At 39.0% G+C, this 19241-nt stretch overlaps 1 protein-coding gene across 1 annotated transcript in view; it reads left to right on the forward strand.

Moving 5' to 3' along the window:
- LOC134664337 (tubby-related protein 4) overlaps positions 1–19241 on the forward strand; it is a 110537-nt gene that overhangs the window by 29402 nt on the left and 61894 nt on the right. The window contains exons 2-3 of the mRNA XM_063520909.1: positions 3088–3252; positions 6974–7156. Coding sequence (XP_063376979.1) covers positions 3088–3252; positions 6974–7156 — 348 coding nt within the window. The remainder of the gene's footprint in view (positions 1–3087; positions 3253–6973; positions 7157–19241) is intronic.

A 19241-nucleotide genomic window follows, 5' to 3' on the forward strand; every position in this document is an offset into this window, starting at 1 on the left:
TATTATAATTTTTTTTATCAAGCGATGTGGACGCTAGCGACTAAACGGTGACTGCCTTTTTCGCTGATTTTGCACGACGCAGTCTTAATCTCGGGGGGCTTGTGAAAGGTAATGGGTTTAGAAATTGGCGTTAATTGGGCGGGTGTGTCGTAATGTTGAGGGTAGTGATGTGCTTGTAATGTAAAGGGAAGAGAAGATTCACCGGATGTACCTACCTGCCTATTTATAGAATTGGGAATTTTAAGCTATGAGGATCAGCTACAGGGTTCTTCAATAAAGGAGTCCCACCCCGTGGTTCACAGGAAATTACAATATCAAAAGTATCAAATACAAAAAATCTAATGTGATTTAAAATTAAAAAATTCAAGTCAAACAAATGTTGATCAGCTAACAAACTAAAAATTAATAATTTTCAATATAGGTACCAATGTTAAACGTACTACCATTGAAAAATAAGAAGGCATAAGAGTGATCACTCCATACATCAGTTTCCTTATTTTAATCAATAATATTTAAGTTATATGGGAGGTGTGGTACTAAAAAATATTATTTACAAATTTTGCCCCTCGCTTAAAATTCAAATATAAAGAGTTTTTTATCTATGTATATGGAGTCACTGTAAGCTTAGTTATTTCTCTAAATCTAAGGTATTGTTAACATATATTATGAATGTCATCGAGAATTACAAAAATCTCGAGTACGTGGAATGCTCGGCACATCACTACTCCGGGATGGGATCACGTAATATCTGGCTAATTGGCAATTTCGCTTCGATCTCCGGCGCTCGCAGGACGCTTCATACGATTGCTAATTGCCCTCACTTCCTCTCCATAATCTCCATACGGCTATGTGAGCATAGAATTATAGTTTATTAGGCATTAAGAGGATGAGTTAATGAACGGCCGATTCTGCATACGTAGTAGTCCTCATTTTCCTCTCTAAGTATTGACATTACGGAAAGTATTTGTACACAAAAGCTATCTATGCCGCTTCGGTTGACTTTTTGTGAATATTTTTTAAGAGGAGAGAGATTTATAAGAGAAGCGAATAGCAAACTATTAGGTATATGATAATAATTTAAAAAATCGCCCATAACAACATTAGAAAACTCATTTAAAACTTTCGCCTTTTGGACACAAATTAAAACATATTCATACCCGGATCTATCGCGAAATTATTTTGTTGCTTATTTCCGACGTTTCTACTCGTCCTGAAACGTCGTGTTATATTCTCTTTGGTTGTGCGCGATGGGCTGATGGGGCACGGTTGTAAGTTTGTTGCCGGTCCCATATTGGGATACCCTCCTCCAATTGAGGGGGGATTTAAATCTTCTCGGGGTAGAGGTGTACGGTTGGAGCCGGTAAAGGTTTATTTGACGTTAATAAGCTCATTGTAATATGCCTACTTGAATAAACTATTCTTTATCTTTTATCTTTATCTTTATTAAGTTCACCAATTTACAAAACGACCTGGCTCTGCACTAAGCGGACCAGTTTAATTCTGACCCTCCATTCCTTATAACAGCTACGAAAATGTACCAATTGCAAGAACTAATAACAGTTTGGTTTGAAAAGCTTAAATTGGAATTTGATGAAATGCCTGTATTTTTAAGGTCTAAAACAGAATATAATGTATAGGTATAAACGCGTTTCAATCCTTTCTAATACAAGTAATAAGACATACCTACTTATATTATATAACATAATTTGGCCAGCTATCATATTAAATGTCCTGATACAAGAATAAAGATGCCACGGAGTTTATATACCTATAGGTGTCAAAAGCTTATTAAATAAAGCCGTTTACTTCGCACTAGGTTAAATCGACTATTAGGAAGAAGAACCGATATAAGAAGAAGTATGAGCTAGTGATCTAAATGTACCTATGTATCTATTCCAGCAACACAGCTTTGATTAATTACCTAGCAGTAAATTAAGATTTTCCCATGTGCTATATAGAAGTACAAACTTACAAAGTATGTTCCGATGTACCTTTCCATAAATCGTAAATGTCGTCGAGATCTAAAGAAAACTCGTGAAAATACGGAAAATGTGTTTACGAAAGTAACACAAGTGTTCTGGAAACTTAATGAAATGACCCAAGTAGCATTCTTATTCTGAACCTTTCTTGGAAAAGATTTAAGGCTCTTGCTTGTTAGTTTTTTCTTCAGACTTCCAACTTTCGTAAACGAAAGCAATAATTAACTTTATTCCTGAGGCACTAGCCAAGGACCCCTATTCGACAAGCGACGTTTGACGTATCGTGTTGATCTCCCGTTGATGTGGGAAAAATCATAAGTTCTCGAATACGTACAATGTCAACATTTGACATTAACAATCCACAGTTAGGGTGACAAGCAAACCAAACCAAACCACCCTTAGTTTAGAGTGGAGTTTTGGTTGTACCAAATGATATTATCCACCGTTGATGGAATCAACACTCAGTATGCAATAAAATCAACTGTTGATTTGACGTGAATGCGAAATCTGACAGTTGTACATGTCGAATTTGGCCCAAGGTGACAATCGTACATCGACACAAGCCAAACGAAAAGAAAAATGTATCGGGATGACAGAGGGGCTACCGCGAAAACCGAAATTCGCAAATTGCGGGGATTTTTCTGTCACTCTAATTACGTCGTCATTGGTGTAAAAGAGAAAGATCCCCGCAATTTGCGAACTTCGATTTTCGCGGTTATAGCCCAGATGCTACGAAAAGTCACGTGACTATTTCCGTACATTATCAGTGGGGAGACACCTGCCCATGGGCAAACTCGGCTCCGTTCGGCTCACCATTGCTCCGAGCTATTATTAGGGTGGACACAACTTAACGTCCTTTTGCGTGCACGGTCACAGATAATTACTTGAATTTTGACAACCCTAAATAGTCGAAAGAGATAGTGCCATAAATTAGAAAGGGATATCATGATTCGAATCTGAATCCCTGTCAAACTTCGGTTTTGTAGGAAGTGTTCTTTCTGTACGATAGTACTAGTATTATAACTTATTCTGTGACATTGTTTCATTTCGATTGTTTGGGTTTGCTACACCTCCAGCCGCAACTTGATTTTGATTTATTGTTCCACAGGAGGAAGGATGGAAGCTGAACCGCAACAACTACTACCAAGAAGGCTGGCTGGCGACGGGCAACGTGCGCGGCGTCGTCGGCGTCACGTTCACGTCGTCGCACGCGCGTCGTCCGCACGAGCTGCCAGCGCGCACGAACTACAACCTGCGCGGACACAGATCTGATGTAAGTTTTAGCTTAGACAGGCGCATCGCAGTCTGATCTACGTTTTTGGGGGCGTAGGAGCGTGTCAAAATACAAACCATTTAGGAATAATACCAACACAAGGTATAAAGAACCTCATACCATACGACGTTCTGGCTCCTCAGCCGCAGACGACGCCATGCGGTAGAATGAGATAGCAATATCACTTGCTCCCTCTAACGCATAAATGCGTCCCTTGGAGTAGCCGGCGCTGGCCCATCGTGTAGAGGAGCCAGCGGCGCGCTCCAGTGCCAGGCGCCTGAGGCGCCGGCGTGACGTTCACGTCGTGGCACGCGCGTCGCCCGCACGAGCTGCCAGCGCGCACGAACTACAACTTGCGCGGACACAGATATCTGATGTAAGTTTTAGCTTAGCGCCACTTGCACCATTCCATTAACCTGGGGTTAACCGGTTAAATCTGGAGTTACCATGGTTACCACTACAACTTGTCACTTGGTTAACGGTTTAAGCGCTTAACCCCGGATTAGTGGGATGGTGCAAGTGGGCCTAAAGGTGCATCGCAATCTCGACAATCGACGTGACAGCGGGAGGTATAGTCGAGTGAACCGGCAAAAATACAAATAATTCAGGAGACTCGGGTTTGATTCTCGGTACGGGAATATTTATGTCATAACATTAAATTTAATTATCTCCAAAATTGTTTATGAACAGAAATATCCAACAAGTAACTTATCGCTCAAGAAATATCGTGTACATTCCAGGCAGGCTAAAAAGTTCGCTGGAAAACTCATTATGAGTACCATAAAGTACGCTTAATTGTAGAGGAAAGCGGGAAAAGTGAGGCACCTTTATTAAACACTTGTTGTAAGTTGTCGCCCGTTGCGGCACGTTATAGCATGGTTATATAGCATTCTAGACGCTTACTGAGGGTATGAATAGAATACAATGGAAAATATTCGTAAACACAAACGAGACAATTTACTTATTGCAAAAACGTAGAAAGAACAAAGTGTCACGAAATGGCACAAAACATTTTTTCTGAACCTATATCACCCCAAGTGTAACTTAAGACTTTTATTATAACAACTTACTCTTAATCGAGGGTTAGATTAGATTTGTACTAGTGTACCTACATGTGGAGATGCAGCAGGTATTGTGAATAAATAGCTGTCACTTGCAAATAGAACTGCTTTGTTTTATAAAGTGATGCAGTAGGCAACGGACAGTCTTTGTATAATGAGGACATGAGTGTAGCGGATAACGAGATATAGCCACTATAGTGGCATGTTAGGTGTGTGGACTGTGGATAATAAAAACAATCGTTTCTCTAGAAGTGCAAAAACTTACGCGGGGACAAAATCTACCATGCCTTATACCAAGATTACTAAGTGGGCAACTTAATTGTTAAGTTTGGAACCAAATTCGACATGTACAACCGTCAGATTTCGCATCCACGTCAAAACAACAGTTGATTGCATATTGATTCTATCAAGTGTTGATACGATCCACTGTGGATAGTATCATTTGGTACAACCAAAACTAAACTCTGAACTCGGGGTAGTTCGGTTTGGTTTGGTTGTCATCTAACTGTGGATTGCTTATGTAAAATTTTGACATTGTATTACGTATTCGAGAATTTATGATTTTTCCCACATCTACGGGAGATCAACACGATACTTCAAACCAAACGTGGCTCGTCGAATAGGGGTCGTTTTGTTGACTTTTAACCTAATTGCCCCACTTATTATGCCAACAGCAACATCTCATTAAAATTGTAGGCATTCGCATAATGAAAATATGTTTTCATGGGTCTGAGCTCTAAATCAGCTCTCATTCGTATGCATGCACCGTTTTCATGGCAATAAGAGCATTCCTGATACGAGGCATGTTGTCGCAATGCCGGCTTGTTGAATTATATATGCGAATGGCCCTTTATGTTGCCTGTTACGAAAACATGTACGATTAGTATACCTACTGCATGTATTCTTAGGCGCACCGCACATGGGCTTAATTTTACAGAAACTAGAAACTACGTCTGCGTAAAATGATGACGATTGATGAACACTATCATATGTCCTTCAGGCAGACAGACATTCAGACGGAGTTACTTTAGCATTTATTATATTAGTAGGGATTCAGCACCAGAATCTCTATTCGAATTCTACGAAATATCCGTGTGCGCACAATTGTGTCTTAAAATCAGATCAACATAAGGCCAAACATAAATAAAACAATTTATTGACGTATGGACTCCTGGCATATGTAGCAATGGTTATTGCACTAGACAGACTTAACTAGAAATTGGTGCACGTGTGACGATATCAAGTAGTTTTCTTACAAAGTTATTGAAATATAAAAACACTACCTAACTACTTAGATCGACGACGCCGCACCAGTCAGTCCTTGTGCTTCACCTTTCTAAACTGATCTCACTCTTTCATCACTCACAGAACGCCGACCCTGTACCTTAGAGGCCTGTGCACACCGGGTGCGTGTGCGTAGACGTGCACCTGCGCGTTACACACAGATCCTTATGAGCGACGGCACACCGCTTGCGTGACGTATGTGTGCGCGGCTCATACATTTTAACACGCAGCCGGTGTGCTCTGGCCTTTACCCTTAACACATTTCGTGCCGAGCGGCCGCCTAATAGTTTAAGAGCACCTGCGGGTATTGTTGTGATGCCGGCCCGCTAGGCGAGCGCTCGCTATAGATCCAATATACTTACGCCGGACCCTAGGGCACTTTTCAATTTAGCCCCAGCAGTGAAAGCGTCAAAATCGTGTTCTGTAGACGGCCCGGCGGGCCTAGAAATACGGGAATGCCGGCACGTTCGCCGGCACCAAATACCTCCCTCGTTTATTGTCCCGCCCGCGATAACATTTACTCCATTTCGTAAATGATGTATGATTATTTTTTATTTATTCGGGAGCTGGCCGTATTCAGGACGGATGAATTACGGCCCGACCTATATTTCTTCTGTCGATCTTATTTATTTAGCCGTTGGCGTTCATTTAGGTATTCGGTTTGCGGTTGCCGGGTAATTTCTCATGGTCATTCCATGTAGAAAGGTCCTATTTTGACTCCGATTTAGATAGAATAAATGCTGGATAAAATGTCAAACATAATATTAAATACTTACTAGACATTTTATGAGTGACCAACAAGAAATAATAATTTTAGACGTTGTCGTAGGGAATAACACATAGGTAATACATATAAGGCAAAGGCAAAACTACGATCCTAATCTGACTAGTTGCCAGTACAATTTGACACTGGGTAACGGTTTAACCGGTTCACCCCGGGTTAGGGGCTGTCCATAAATTACGTCATCGATTTTTGACGATTTTTGACCCCCCCCCCCATAATCATCCAAAAATCATGCTTCAAATTACCCCATTTCCTCCTACTTCATGCTAACGTCATCCGATGTCCAGACCCCCCCCCCCCTAATTTGAAATGACGTAATTTATGAATAGCCCCTTAGTGGGATGGTGCAAAAATATGAGTATGTTGGTAGGTTATTATAACAACATCATTGTCCCCTGCATTCACGCTAGAACTAGAAGGATCCCGGTCCGGGCCGAAGCGTCCGACACTCCGATAGTCTATAGATAATATCACGTACCTACCTAATCACCGATCACCCGTCATAGAAAACGAATAGTCGTATGCTATTCTGGTGACGTAATGTAACACTAAACTAAACGCTTCGCAAACTAATAGAGTTCCATTGTTCCAGGTGATCCTAGTGAAATGGAACGAGCCTTACCAGAAGTTAGCCTCATGCGACAGTTCCGGGGTGATCTTCGTGTGGATCAAGTACGAAGGCCGCTGGAGCATAGAGCTGATCAACGACAGAAGCACGCCCGTCACACACTTCTCCTGGTCGCACGACGGTCGCATGGCGCTCATCTGTTACCAGGTCAGTCTACAGTAACAATATAGCTTCGTCCGACAATACCGGGGTGATCTTCGTATGGATCAAGTACGAAGGCCGCTGGAGCATAGAGCTGATCACTGACAGAAGCACGCCCGTCACACACTTCTCCTGGTCGCACGACGGTCGCATGGCGCTCAACTGTTACCAGGTCAGTCTAGACTCAATATAGCTTCATGCGACAGTACCGGGGTTATCTTCGTATGGATCAAGTACGAAGGCCGCTGGAGCATAGAGCTGATCAACGACAGAAGCGCTCCCGTCACACACTTTTCCTGGTCGCATGACGGTCGCATGGCGCTCATCTGTTAACAGGTCAGTCTAGAGTAACAATGTGGCATTATGCGACAGTACCGGGGTTATTTTCGTGTAGATCATGTACGAAGGCCGCTGGAGCATAGAGCTGATCAACGATAGAAGCACGCCCGTCACACACTTCTCCTGGTCGCATGACGGTCGCATGGCGCTCGTCTGTTACCAACTTACCAGGTCAGTCTACCGTACTAACTAACAATATACCTAGCGTGTCAAGGTAGACGCTTTTAAACTTACGAAAACCCAATCAAAACTGATCCAAGTGGCATTAGAAAATGCCAATCAAAAGTGAAAAATGTATTATGCAAACGATCACGTTAGTTTTCGTTGCATCTGTCATCCCGATTGTTTCTTTCCGATCGGCGTCCATGTACGAATTGTCATGTTGGCTTGGCACTCAGGTCGATTACCATATTCTGTTAAATTTTAATTTAACACACGTCCGTGCTCAGCACCTTTCTAATATAAGACTTATAAACATAAACATAATTTATTCAAAAAACACGTATTTCATGGTTACATTCATATAAAACAAAGACTTAAAAATAGTGATATATATAGTTTACAGGGAATCCTAGTTCAGGCACATCTGAACTAGGATTCCCTGGCTGTGTTTCAGGCGAACTTACTCGACTTATGGTCGAACTAGTAGGTAAATTTTTTTATAAATGTGTGCCTTTAATATTCTAAGCAACATGAAATCTAATGCCCTTGAAGACGCGTCCTACATCTATCACATGAAAGAAAATAGGTCGTACCTAAATTAATATACGTATGGTAAGAAAACAAGGACGTACATACATACGTGCGTAGGTATACGTATCTTTACTCAACCTATATATATTAGTAGGCTCGATCATGCCATCTACCATTCTACCATCGACTATCAGTAATTTATAAAAAGGAATCAATAATTGGAAGACGCTATTCAATTCACCCTTTACTGGTACGTTCGCTTCCCGAGCTTCACCGCCAGTGACACAATGAACTAATCAAACGAAGGTAAACCTTATTTGCAACGGGATAAGGTGTACTAATGGTCACTTTTGCTATTAGTACTTACTACTTACTTACATACTTATTTATTCTGTGGCCAAGTCTCGACAAGGTAAGATGTTTACACTCAGCGATCACGCGAAGCAAGCGGGTCATCAAGGAGCCCTGAGGTTCTACCTCTCTTTTACTCCAATTAAGGCGTAATTAGAGTGACAGAGAATGATGTCCGCAATTTGAGAACGGTGTTCGCGGTAGGCTCTGTTTAATTTCACGTCTGCGGCACTGGCATTTACTATTTAGGTAAAGCTTACTGGAATCTTCATTGGCAAATGTTTTGGTGGTTGATATATTTAGACGGCCTTATAGTTTAATACTGTCACGTTACTTTTATGGTAACATTCCATTTCTAACCGCAGCTGCACTAACGGTACTGAACGCGTCGATGTCATTGTCAATTTCCTTAGTAAAATGAACAGTAGTGCAGCTGGCGTTGGAAATGGACTGTCACCTTTAGGCGGATACCTGTCAATTATACATGACTTCGTCTGGATTTTTGGTTGAATTTCAAAATAGCGAAGTTGTCTCGAGAATATTTGTTTAATTTTTACTTATTAATGCCGTTGCTGACCTTTATTAATGTAGTTTATCTACCCTAACTTGTTATAACGTTAACGAACCAAAAGTAAATGTTATAGCCCATCAAACATATTCCAACTTATATCCTCCTTAACCTACATACTTACATTTCATAGTTATTTGTTCCCTTATTAAGTGCTTTTCAACTTATAGCCAAAGAAATTGTCGATAGAAGTTGGGGCCGACATAAGTGTCAAACAGACCTTTTGCCAAGTGAACCTTTATTTGACAATAATAAACGATGTGGACAGGCGTGTAATAACTCAAACTACTCAAACTGCTACGAGTGGGTAATATGTGTTCTTGCGAGCGCCAGGAGAATTGATTTCTTAGAATCTTAGATAGACCAGTGTATTGTGACCTCCAGAAATTATGTACGTAATGACTGGAGCAGAACTCTGATTTTACAATTTGTTATATTTAAATTTTTTGGTATTACTTACCATCTAATTGATCCCATGACTCTAATTTCGAGCTTATAAGTTGCTATTACCTATTATTAGGTGCAATACCAGGAGACCTATCCAAGATAATAATAACATTGTACTACATATGCATGGACAAACGTCAAACTAATATAATTTTTTGATCGGGATGATGTATGCTACAAAAAATCACGTGATTATTTTCATACAAATATGTTTAGATTGTTGTTTTCTATCAACCGTTGTCATCTTAGCTATGCCCCGGTAAATAGCTGCTGGGGAAACTGTCAGCGCCACTTCAAATTCAGGATTCTTATTTGCCATATTCGCAGACTTTGCAGTAGGTACTTATGGATTTTGCAGTATTATATCTAACAAATTATTTGATTCTGTAAACTGTGATAGCTGCTAGTGTGATGGGGACCTTTGGACCCGGCATGGCTCAGAACGGGTTTAAGTTTGTTAAGTTTTATACATACATACATAATATGTAAAATTGAATAAAATTTATTTTAATAAAAAAAATATTATTCATTCTGTAAACATACACTTGAAATGACTGAAATTTATTCAGAACCGTAGACATTCAGAAACCGAATTCAGATACATACGTATTACGAACATATATCTGCAATTCTGCAGTAGCTCTGAGCCGTCAACTCCCTCTAGATCGTTTAACGGCTGGAATGCCCCTGCTACCCCAATAGACAAAACAATTTATCTATTAGCTTGTCACCAGTATTAATTGATCTCAAGATCGGTAACAACAATGAGTAGCTCGAGATCTGACTGTAACTGGTTTTTGCGACATGCCCTCTGTGAATAACAGCCGGGTGATTCGACATTTGACCTCGGACTCGGGTTGGGTCGCGTATACAATACTATAGAAATATAGAGTATTGTGATCGGTAAAGAGAAACAATGTAAGTAGAATACAAGGACCACAAGTCGTAAGAACAGACGACTAAGCAATGTGCTTTATACTTGGAGGAAGACCATTGTTTTACAGTAATTGGTATAGGCATTCACATTTAGAAGTCTGGCTATTATATTATTTATTTTTTTATTTTTACTGTAAGTACTCGTACATATCTTTTATTAGGGTTCCGTGCCCAAAGGATAAAAACGGGACCCTATTACTAAGACCTCACTGTCCGTCTGTCTGTCACCAGGCCGTATCTCATTAACCGTGATAGCTAATAGACAGTCGCAATTTTCACAGATGATGTATTTCTGTTGCCGCTATAACAACAAATACTAAAAAGTACGGAACCCTCGGTGGGCGAGTCCGACTCGCACTTGTCCGGTTTTTATTACTTTTTCTTTCGTCTATGCCACTGGAAAAGCGTTATTTACTGAACGTCTAATCCTCTACATTTATCGCGAGAATTTCAGGAGAACTTTCCTAAGCCGTCAAACCGTTCGGAACTCCATTTCAGATTCAGAGCCTACTTTCAACAGTCTGTAATCAATCCCGAGCAGCGTCAATGAAAATCTGATATTCCGAACTTTAACAGTTTTATATTGAATGATGGCTTTTGGAGTACTTTTTAAAGTTCTGGCTTTACGTTTAATAAGTCGTTTACAGGTCATTTTTGATGATGTAACACGTATTTAGGGTTGCGTAGGTGAAGGTGACAATCTAAAGCCGACCACTGACTAACAGGCCGCCGGACGATATCGGCCTGCCAGTTAGAACAAAAATTTGACAGCTCCGAACAACTGACAGGCCGATACCGTCCGGCGGACTGGTAATCAGTGGGCCACTTAGGCCCACTTGCACCATTCCACGAACCCGGGGTTAAGCGGTTAAACTGTTAACCTGGTGTCAAATTGTATGGCTAACCATGGCAACGCCTGGTTTAACCGGTTATCCCCGGGTTAGTGGAATGATACAAGTGGGCCTTAAGGGTTTTTTCAGAAAACGTACACATGTCCACTGCGCTTGAGAAACTAATTTGGTGATTATCGAATAAATAAATAATAAATAAATATTGGGGACAACTTACACAGATCGACCTAGCTCCAAACTAGGCATAGCTTGTACCTATGGGTGAGGCCAAAAATTTCTGGCGCCATTTTTTTTTTCTTTTATCAGAATTATTGCAGAAGTATTAGTTAAGTAAGTACCTAAATAAAGAGTACTATTTTCATTACTGTGTTACTGTTACTCAAATCGCTACGATCAACTTTGCTTCGTGGCGTTCGTAGCACACAAATCTACGCAATGAGAATAAATAAAAGAAACTTTGTTGTAAGCCAGGCGAACCAATTCTCAGCCGTATTCGAACAATGAGATACGTTAAACGAAGCATTTCGGGAAATGAATTTGTTAGAAATTAACTAGATATGTACGATATGGCGGTTGGCGCTTACGCTATTATTAACGCCGCTCCAATATTATTGCGGCGCTATGCGACATAAGCGCCAACCGCCATAAGGTACCTTTACCCGTTGGACGTCACTTATCTTTACTATATCGTATCTAGTTATTCTCTAATTCATTTCCCGAATCGCGCCGAAATACTAGATATTGAAACGATATGGATCGGATATATCGGTGTATAAATAGTAATAGGTGGTAGTAGTAGGTGTAGTGGTGTGGTGTGGATGCGGGTGGCGCAAGACCGGTCATTGTGTCACTCTTTGGGGGAGGCCTAATGTCCAGCAGTGGACGTCCTCTGGCTGATATGATGATGATGAAATAGTAATGTAGGTTAACTTACATTGGGATAACTTCGAATTTGGTAATTTGGCAAAATGTACTAAACGACGAAATTAGAATCACTTTTTACTTTAACCATGATGCTTAAGTTTGCCAAAGCCTGAAGGATTTCTGGTTTGGCACATATTAGCGATTTTACAAATTGTCCCGCTTTCGATTCGACGTTATCCCAATGCATGCACCTTACAATACAAAAACTATCTCCATCCCCTCATAAGTAAAATACAGTATAATTTAAGACGAAAATGTAAGCAAAAAACAGGCATCAAATTTTAAGTGGTTTCATTTTAATTATTTAGTCGATGTATTGTGTTTATTTAGTGAGGGAATGAGAAATATAATCAGCGGCAAGTTTACAAAACTGTATCTACTTTGTAAATTTCTCTCTTCTCTGTATCTACTTTGTAAATTTCTCTCTTTGTAAAATAATATTTCAATGAAAAGCAAACTTCATTTTGTACATAACATTGTTTGCTTTTCATTCGAACATTGTGGATTTATTTATTGTCTTATACAAAATGTACAATTTGTGAAATCAAATCTTTTTACATTTTGAGCTTTTATATCATGATACTGCAAAGTTATATAGGTACTAAAGTAGCACGTCCATATAAAGGTTGACACACGCTAGACCGGTCCGGGACCGGGCCGGAGCTTCCGGCGCGTCGGTTTCTATGGAAAGCCCCACGTGACCACCGATCAGCCGTCATAGAAAATGACATGTCTCGGCCTGGGCACGGCCCGGTCTAGCGTTAGTCACCCTTAAGTCGCATTCTACCGGTTTACCTATCTCGAACAACTGACCACATTTTTCTACTAGTCTCGATGAAAAAGTATGCCAAACAAGCTCTGAATTGCCTAACTTCACATAAATTAAAAAATCATGGTCACAAAAACGCATCCAAATCGGTTCACCCCTTTAAGAGCTACGGCGCCACAGACAGACACATAGACATAACATCTCTCTTTTGCGTCAGAGGTTAAAAATCTAAATTTTCTACTTCAGCGCCTCACTATATCCTATCTTACATTGCACGTTGACACATGCGGGTGTCCTTTGCAAGGCCACCTAAAGAAGCCTAAAAGTAAGTCGATTAAACTTGTTACGGCGAAGGCCAGGCTAATACTCGGTCACGTGTACGGGTTATACAATTTCGGGGCCTACCCATGTGACACTAGTTTAGTTTGACATTTAAAATAACACTTGCACTGCTTGTCCTATCAATATCAAGATATTTCTTGGTCCAACTCTAATAGATTAGATATAATTTTTGACTATAGTTCGTTTTTTTAGCATTAGAAAGAACTCCACAGAAGTAAGCGTACAGTTTTTATCAGGCTCTTTTACTGTTAATAATTATTGAATTATCTAATGTAGCATGGTCAATACATATAATTTACTTCAAATTATTACCGCTAAAAGTGCCGGATTTGGAACCACAAGCTTACTTCTGCGAAGTTCTTTCTAATGCTAAAAAAATGAACTATACATTTATGCACCGTATTAGGGTAATTCGCCAGTACCTGGCCACCGGCCAGTAACTGGCCACCCTAAACTAAAAATGAATTCTACTCACCTATAAATATAATTCATTTTAGTATAAGGTTTCAATAAATGGCTACCCTTCAACAACCTAGCCACCTTACACTAAAATGAATTCTGTTTATTGGTGAATACTGAATAGAATTCATTTTTAGTTTAGAATGGCCAGCAGTTACTAACAAGTGGCCAGTTACTGGCGAATTACCCTACTTATGTACGAGTACGTTTTTTAATATGATCTAAGGTTAATAAGTAATTGAATTTTAAAACTCAAAAACTAATTCGTTTTAAAACTACCAGGCCGCGTAGCCAACGTGCCAATCGCTTATGCTCCGTAGCGATCGAAACGCAACTGTCACTGTCGCATTAATATGAAAGAGTGATAGAGAGACATATAATGCTTTTCGTTGACGAAGCGATAGCGATTGTAAACTTGGCTAGGCCGGCAGGAGAGATAGAGATTACCTTAAAGTTGTTAAACACACGTATATCACCCTTCCTACGTGAAACTATTACAAGCCGCTCTCACCGCAGCGCAGGGGCGAACTTACAATGGGCGGTTACCCCTATGATTAATGGTGGGTAAGGGTTATTTAATATATCTATGTGGGTGAAGAAATGGGAAATGTTATCTTGAGATAAGGTTTATAAAGTGGAGGTGGAGGTAACTTGGAATTATTTCAATATACATTTGTTGCCTACCTGAATATATTAAAAGGATTTTTTTTGCAAGATAAACAATACCGGACATTCCTTCACTTGGCAAGTATTATCTTACCTCCACCGATGATCAGCTGCCAGAAACCGGGATTCAGTAATAAGCTTCCGCCGAGTTTCTTGCACCGATATCTTCTCGGGGCTGTTGTGTAGGTTCTAGTGGAAGATATTAACTCCCATAAATTTTCACTTTCAAGAATAGTATACCTACTTATATATTATGAAACTGTCATGTTTCATTGCTCTATTATCATGTACCATTTTCGATGTTCTCGGTCTATAATTCTCTCCACAAACACATGTTCATCCTGACGCGCCTACAATACACAGCATACACACGTCAGCCCCAAACTCCGACAATGGCGGCATTGTATAACACTCGGAGCGGACACGTGCTGACTAATTGCGGATCACGACCTGCATTCCTTTATCTCAGGGCCAGGAGGCCTGTTCTGTTTTATAATTATAATTAGCTAAGGTTTTCATCTTATTTTGATATGACCTTATTGAGATGCCATATTAATGAACGCATTTAATCGATTTGCAAGACCGAAGCGATCCCATAAGAGCTCTGAGAACAGATTTGTGCGGAGCTCTAAAGATGGCTTCTTGCAACGTGTCCTTCTCCTACAGACCCATCTGATCAATGGATACAGTTGTACGTATGATAGTTTCTTTAGAAAGAATATCGAAATTCTTAACACTATACTATACTTAGTTCAATACTTAAGGATTTCCCGAATTGTAGGAAGAGATCTCAAAGTTACATTCAACCTAACTATATGTAGGTACTTCAAAAAATCTTATTATGTGTACTCTAAACTTTTCGGTCTACTTATTAGCCATACCACACCTCAAAACTGTCATCCTCAAACGTCGCTAAAACCTTCAGCCGTTGGTAATCCGACAGTCACCGTTATTAATCCGATAAGGCGGAATCAACATGGAGCGAACTTCATCGGATTTAATTATATTATTATACCTACCTACTTCGCCTGCACTTGAACTACCACAATTGGCACAAATTGCAGTTTTCTATTACAGGTTAGTATCTGGCAAATATTGGGGTGGGGAACTTGGTATATTACCTATGTATACATATACCTATTTATCCTTGAAGTCAGGGTAATTTTACATACATACATCACTGGCTCAGTGACCCAAAGAGGATCTTGGCCTCTGACACAAGAGAGCGCCATTCTGCCCTATTCTGCGCCACTTCACGCCAGTTGGGTATTCCGAGGGCGGACAGGTCTTTTTGGGCTTCGTCACTCCAGCGGTATCTGGGACGCCCAGACGGACGTTTTCCGCCCGGGTGCCCCACATACGCAAAATACACACACACATATAGGGTTTACACAGGGTAATTTTACTCCAATGAAATTAACACCCACGTGCCAATACCATATTTTATATATAATATGGTTAGGTACATAATTACATATAAAGTTGGCTCCATAAAAGAAATTCATTGAAAATTCGACATATGTTTCGGTCTCAGCGGTGCATCTCAAACTAGGGATAGAAAGTTTTAATGTAATTTTCCAAATTTAACAAAATTTCCTGTGTCAGATAAGCGTGATTTGCAATTTATATTCCAGTAAGACCATTAACCTTTTATTTACTTCTAAATATAAAAACGCACTTAAATACATTTAAAAAAAATTACCTGTAGGTAATAATACCTGTAGGGTATAATAATTATAATATATGTATCCCTTAAATCTTATTGAAGTGTCAAAAGATCCTCTACGTGTTGACAACGGCTCCGCGCACGCCTCCCAAATGTCCGGAACACCAGTTCCGTGATTAGGTAAAGACATAATTATACCCTCTTATTCATAAACTCGCTACAAACCTCAATTAGCTAATAATCGTTTGGCTTTATCTGTCATTATGGCTTATGTATTTGTAAGAAAGGGATAAAACATAATTTAACTAAATCAGGCCCGTAAAGTTTTATGAATAAGTGGAATATAAAATATATACATAAGGAAGTTGTGATATAAATAACGCTTATTCAATTACACAAACGGGTCTACCGCGATATAATTTCATTGTTTTTACCTTTAATTTCGACGTTGTGTAATTGAATATGTGTACAAAACGCGAGAGTTTAAAGTGTTATATAAATAACGCTATTATTAAATACACCTACGCGCCTTTTGTAACGTCACCCGTGCATTCAAGCATGCATAATAAAATTGCACATGTGAAAAAGGAGAAGATAACAGCTTTCTATAACCTCTTGGGGTTCAATGTCCTAATACTAGTACAAATTACCTCCAATGAAAATTAAATCTTAATGAAATGGAATAGAGTTTCGTTTATTTTGTTTCATTCGATTTTAAAACAAAACAAATTCAACTCTATTTTCTAATACGGTTGATTCAAATTCGATTGCCAATTTTCCTTGTATGGTGGGCCGCTAGAGGATAAATATGTAATATCATGGGACGTCCATTAGTGCAGGTGACATATTAAAACGTAGCATAAAGCCACATTGCGACTATAACATGGAAAATAATGGATGGAAAGAGCTTTGGAGTGCGAAATGTAATTTTCCTGGATGTGTATGGAATAATTTTTAGCCGGAACGTCTTAGCGGCAGCGTAAGTGCTAGGTAATTTCGTCGTTACCTATAACGAAATTGCCTAGATCCAGAAAAGTCGGCCAAGTACTGTTTATTAAATATAACGCACCTATATTCTTGTACAAATACTAAACGTTTCGGTTTTTTTTTAAATAAAAAATACTGAAATGTAATATTTCACGTTTTTTAAGTATCCGCATCCGCGAATGTGAGCCTTTAAATATCCGCATCCGCATCCGCGGATGTCAAAAATCTGGAAATCTGCATCCGCAACATCCCTGGTCAAAGACGTATCAAAACGAGTTCAAAACCAAAACAAGTTGTTGATTCTGAATCGTGGTCATGTTTACAGTAAAGCTACCGATGTAGGTCAAGTGGAAAAACACCACACGTCAGGAGAAAGTAAAGACGTAGACACAAGGATTTTTTTTGGCACTGTATTACCATCAGTAATCAGTATTAATAATTATTCTAATTAGTGATGTGCCGAGAGTAAAATACCATTACCGGTATTTTACCATTTGGGAATATTACCAGTAAATTACCATTCTTACCGGTAATATTCCCAAAAGCGGGTAATATACTCGTACTTGAACGCTTACGTTATAATTGAATCAATTTAATTTGAAACATGTAGAAATGGTTTAATTATCTTGACGTCTCCTCCACTCGTAGCTTCAGCTATCTCTTTCACTAAATCTTAGCGGAGTTGCGAAACAATGTAGTATTAATTACGCTGTATCCCGTACTGGGCTATAACCGCAAAAATCAAAGTTCGTCAATTGCGGAGGTGTTTTTCTGTCACTACAGTAAATAAAATAAATAAATATAAATGGTATAAATTAATTATTAATTAATTATTATTTTTTTTATTTTTTTTTATTAAATAAATCAAATAAATATACACGCTCAAAATAAGAATATTGTTATATCAATGTTATTAAGCTATAAAAAATTACCACTTAACATATAAAAACAATGTCATTGTACTACACCTTACCTACTCATAATAAAAATGTGATGATTATTATTAAATCAATGTGATTTTTACATTTTCGTTTTAGTTTTACTAAAATTCTGGTATTATTCATTGAGTGGTTTTGACTGGAACTGGTTTTGACTATGCCCACTTGCCCAGACAAGGGGAAAACTTCCTAGTAATATTGGTAAAATACCGAGTAACATTGGGAAAATTACCGGTAGTATTGGGAATTTACTAGAAAAGTAAACCTATGTTGATTTTTTGCACTTCGTATGATGCATTTGTTGACACGTAATGATTTTATGTAAAACAACTTATGTTGACATTTACTTAATTTGAATAAATATTACTAGTACAGTCATTATAGATTTTGACCCGTGAATAATTAGTTCTTGGAATTTTTTTTCGTAGGTCCCTCGGGGGGGTCACTGGGAGTGTAAATTCAAAAAGTAGGCTTAATCAGGCTCCTGCGTATATTCAAAAAATGGTTTTTTCCAAAAAAAAACGGTTTTTCTTCAATAACTCGGCCATTTTTGATTTTACAGTAAAACCGTAAGGACAAAAACTGTAGGAAATTTGATTCTCTACAAGTTAGTCCAGTCATTATATCCCAAAAACCGACCCTTCCCGTGAATAATCAGTTCTTGGATTTTTTTTCGTACGTCCCTCGGGGGAATCACTGGGAGTGTAAATTCAAAAAGTAGACTGAATCAGGGTCCTGTGTATATTCCAAAAACGGTTTTTCTTGAATAACTCGGTCATTTTTGATTTTACAGTAAAACCGTGAGGACAAAAATTTTAGAAAATTTGATTCTCTACAAGTTTGGTCCTCACAATTTTCTTCTAGGATCGATAGTTTGGAAATAAAATTTGAAAAAAGCGACAATTTCAAAATATTTTCAACATCTCGTTTATTTTCAACGTTACGACATAAATGAAGAGGACTAAACTTGTAGAGAATCAAATTCTGAACAATTTTGGTTCCCACCTTCTTTCCCCCAAAATCGATATTTTAGAAATTAAACCTGAAAAACGCGACAAATTCAAAATATTATCATTATCTCCTATGTTCCACGCTTTACGGCATAAATGAAGGGAAACAAAGTTGTAGAGAATCAAATTCTGAACAATTTTTGTC

Source organism: Cydia fagiglandana, chromosome 5 (assembly GCF_963556715.1).
Source record: "Cydia fagiglandana chromosome 5, ilCydFagi1.1, whole genome shotgun sequence".
Lineage (NCBI taxonomy): Eukaryota > Metazoa > Arthropoda > Insecta > Lepidoptera > Tortricidae > Cydia > Cydia fagiglandana.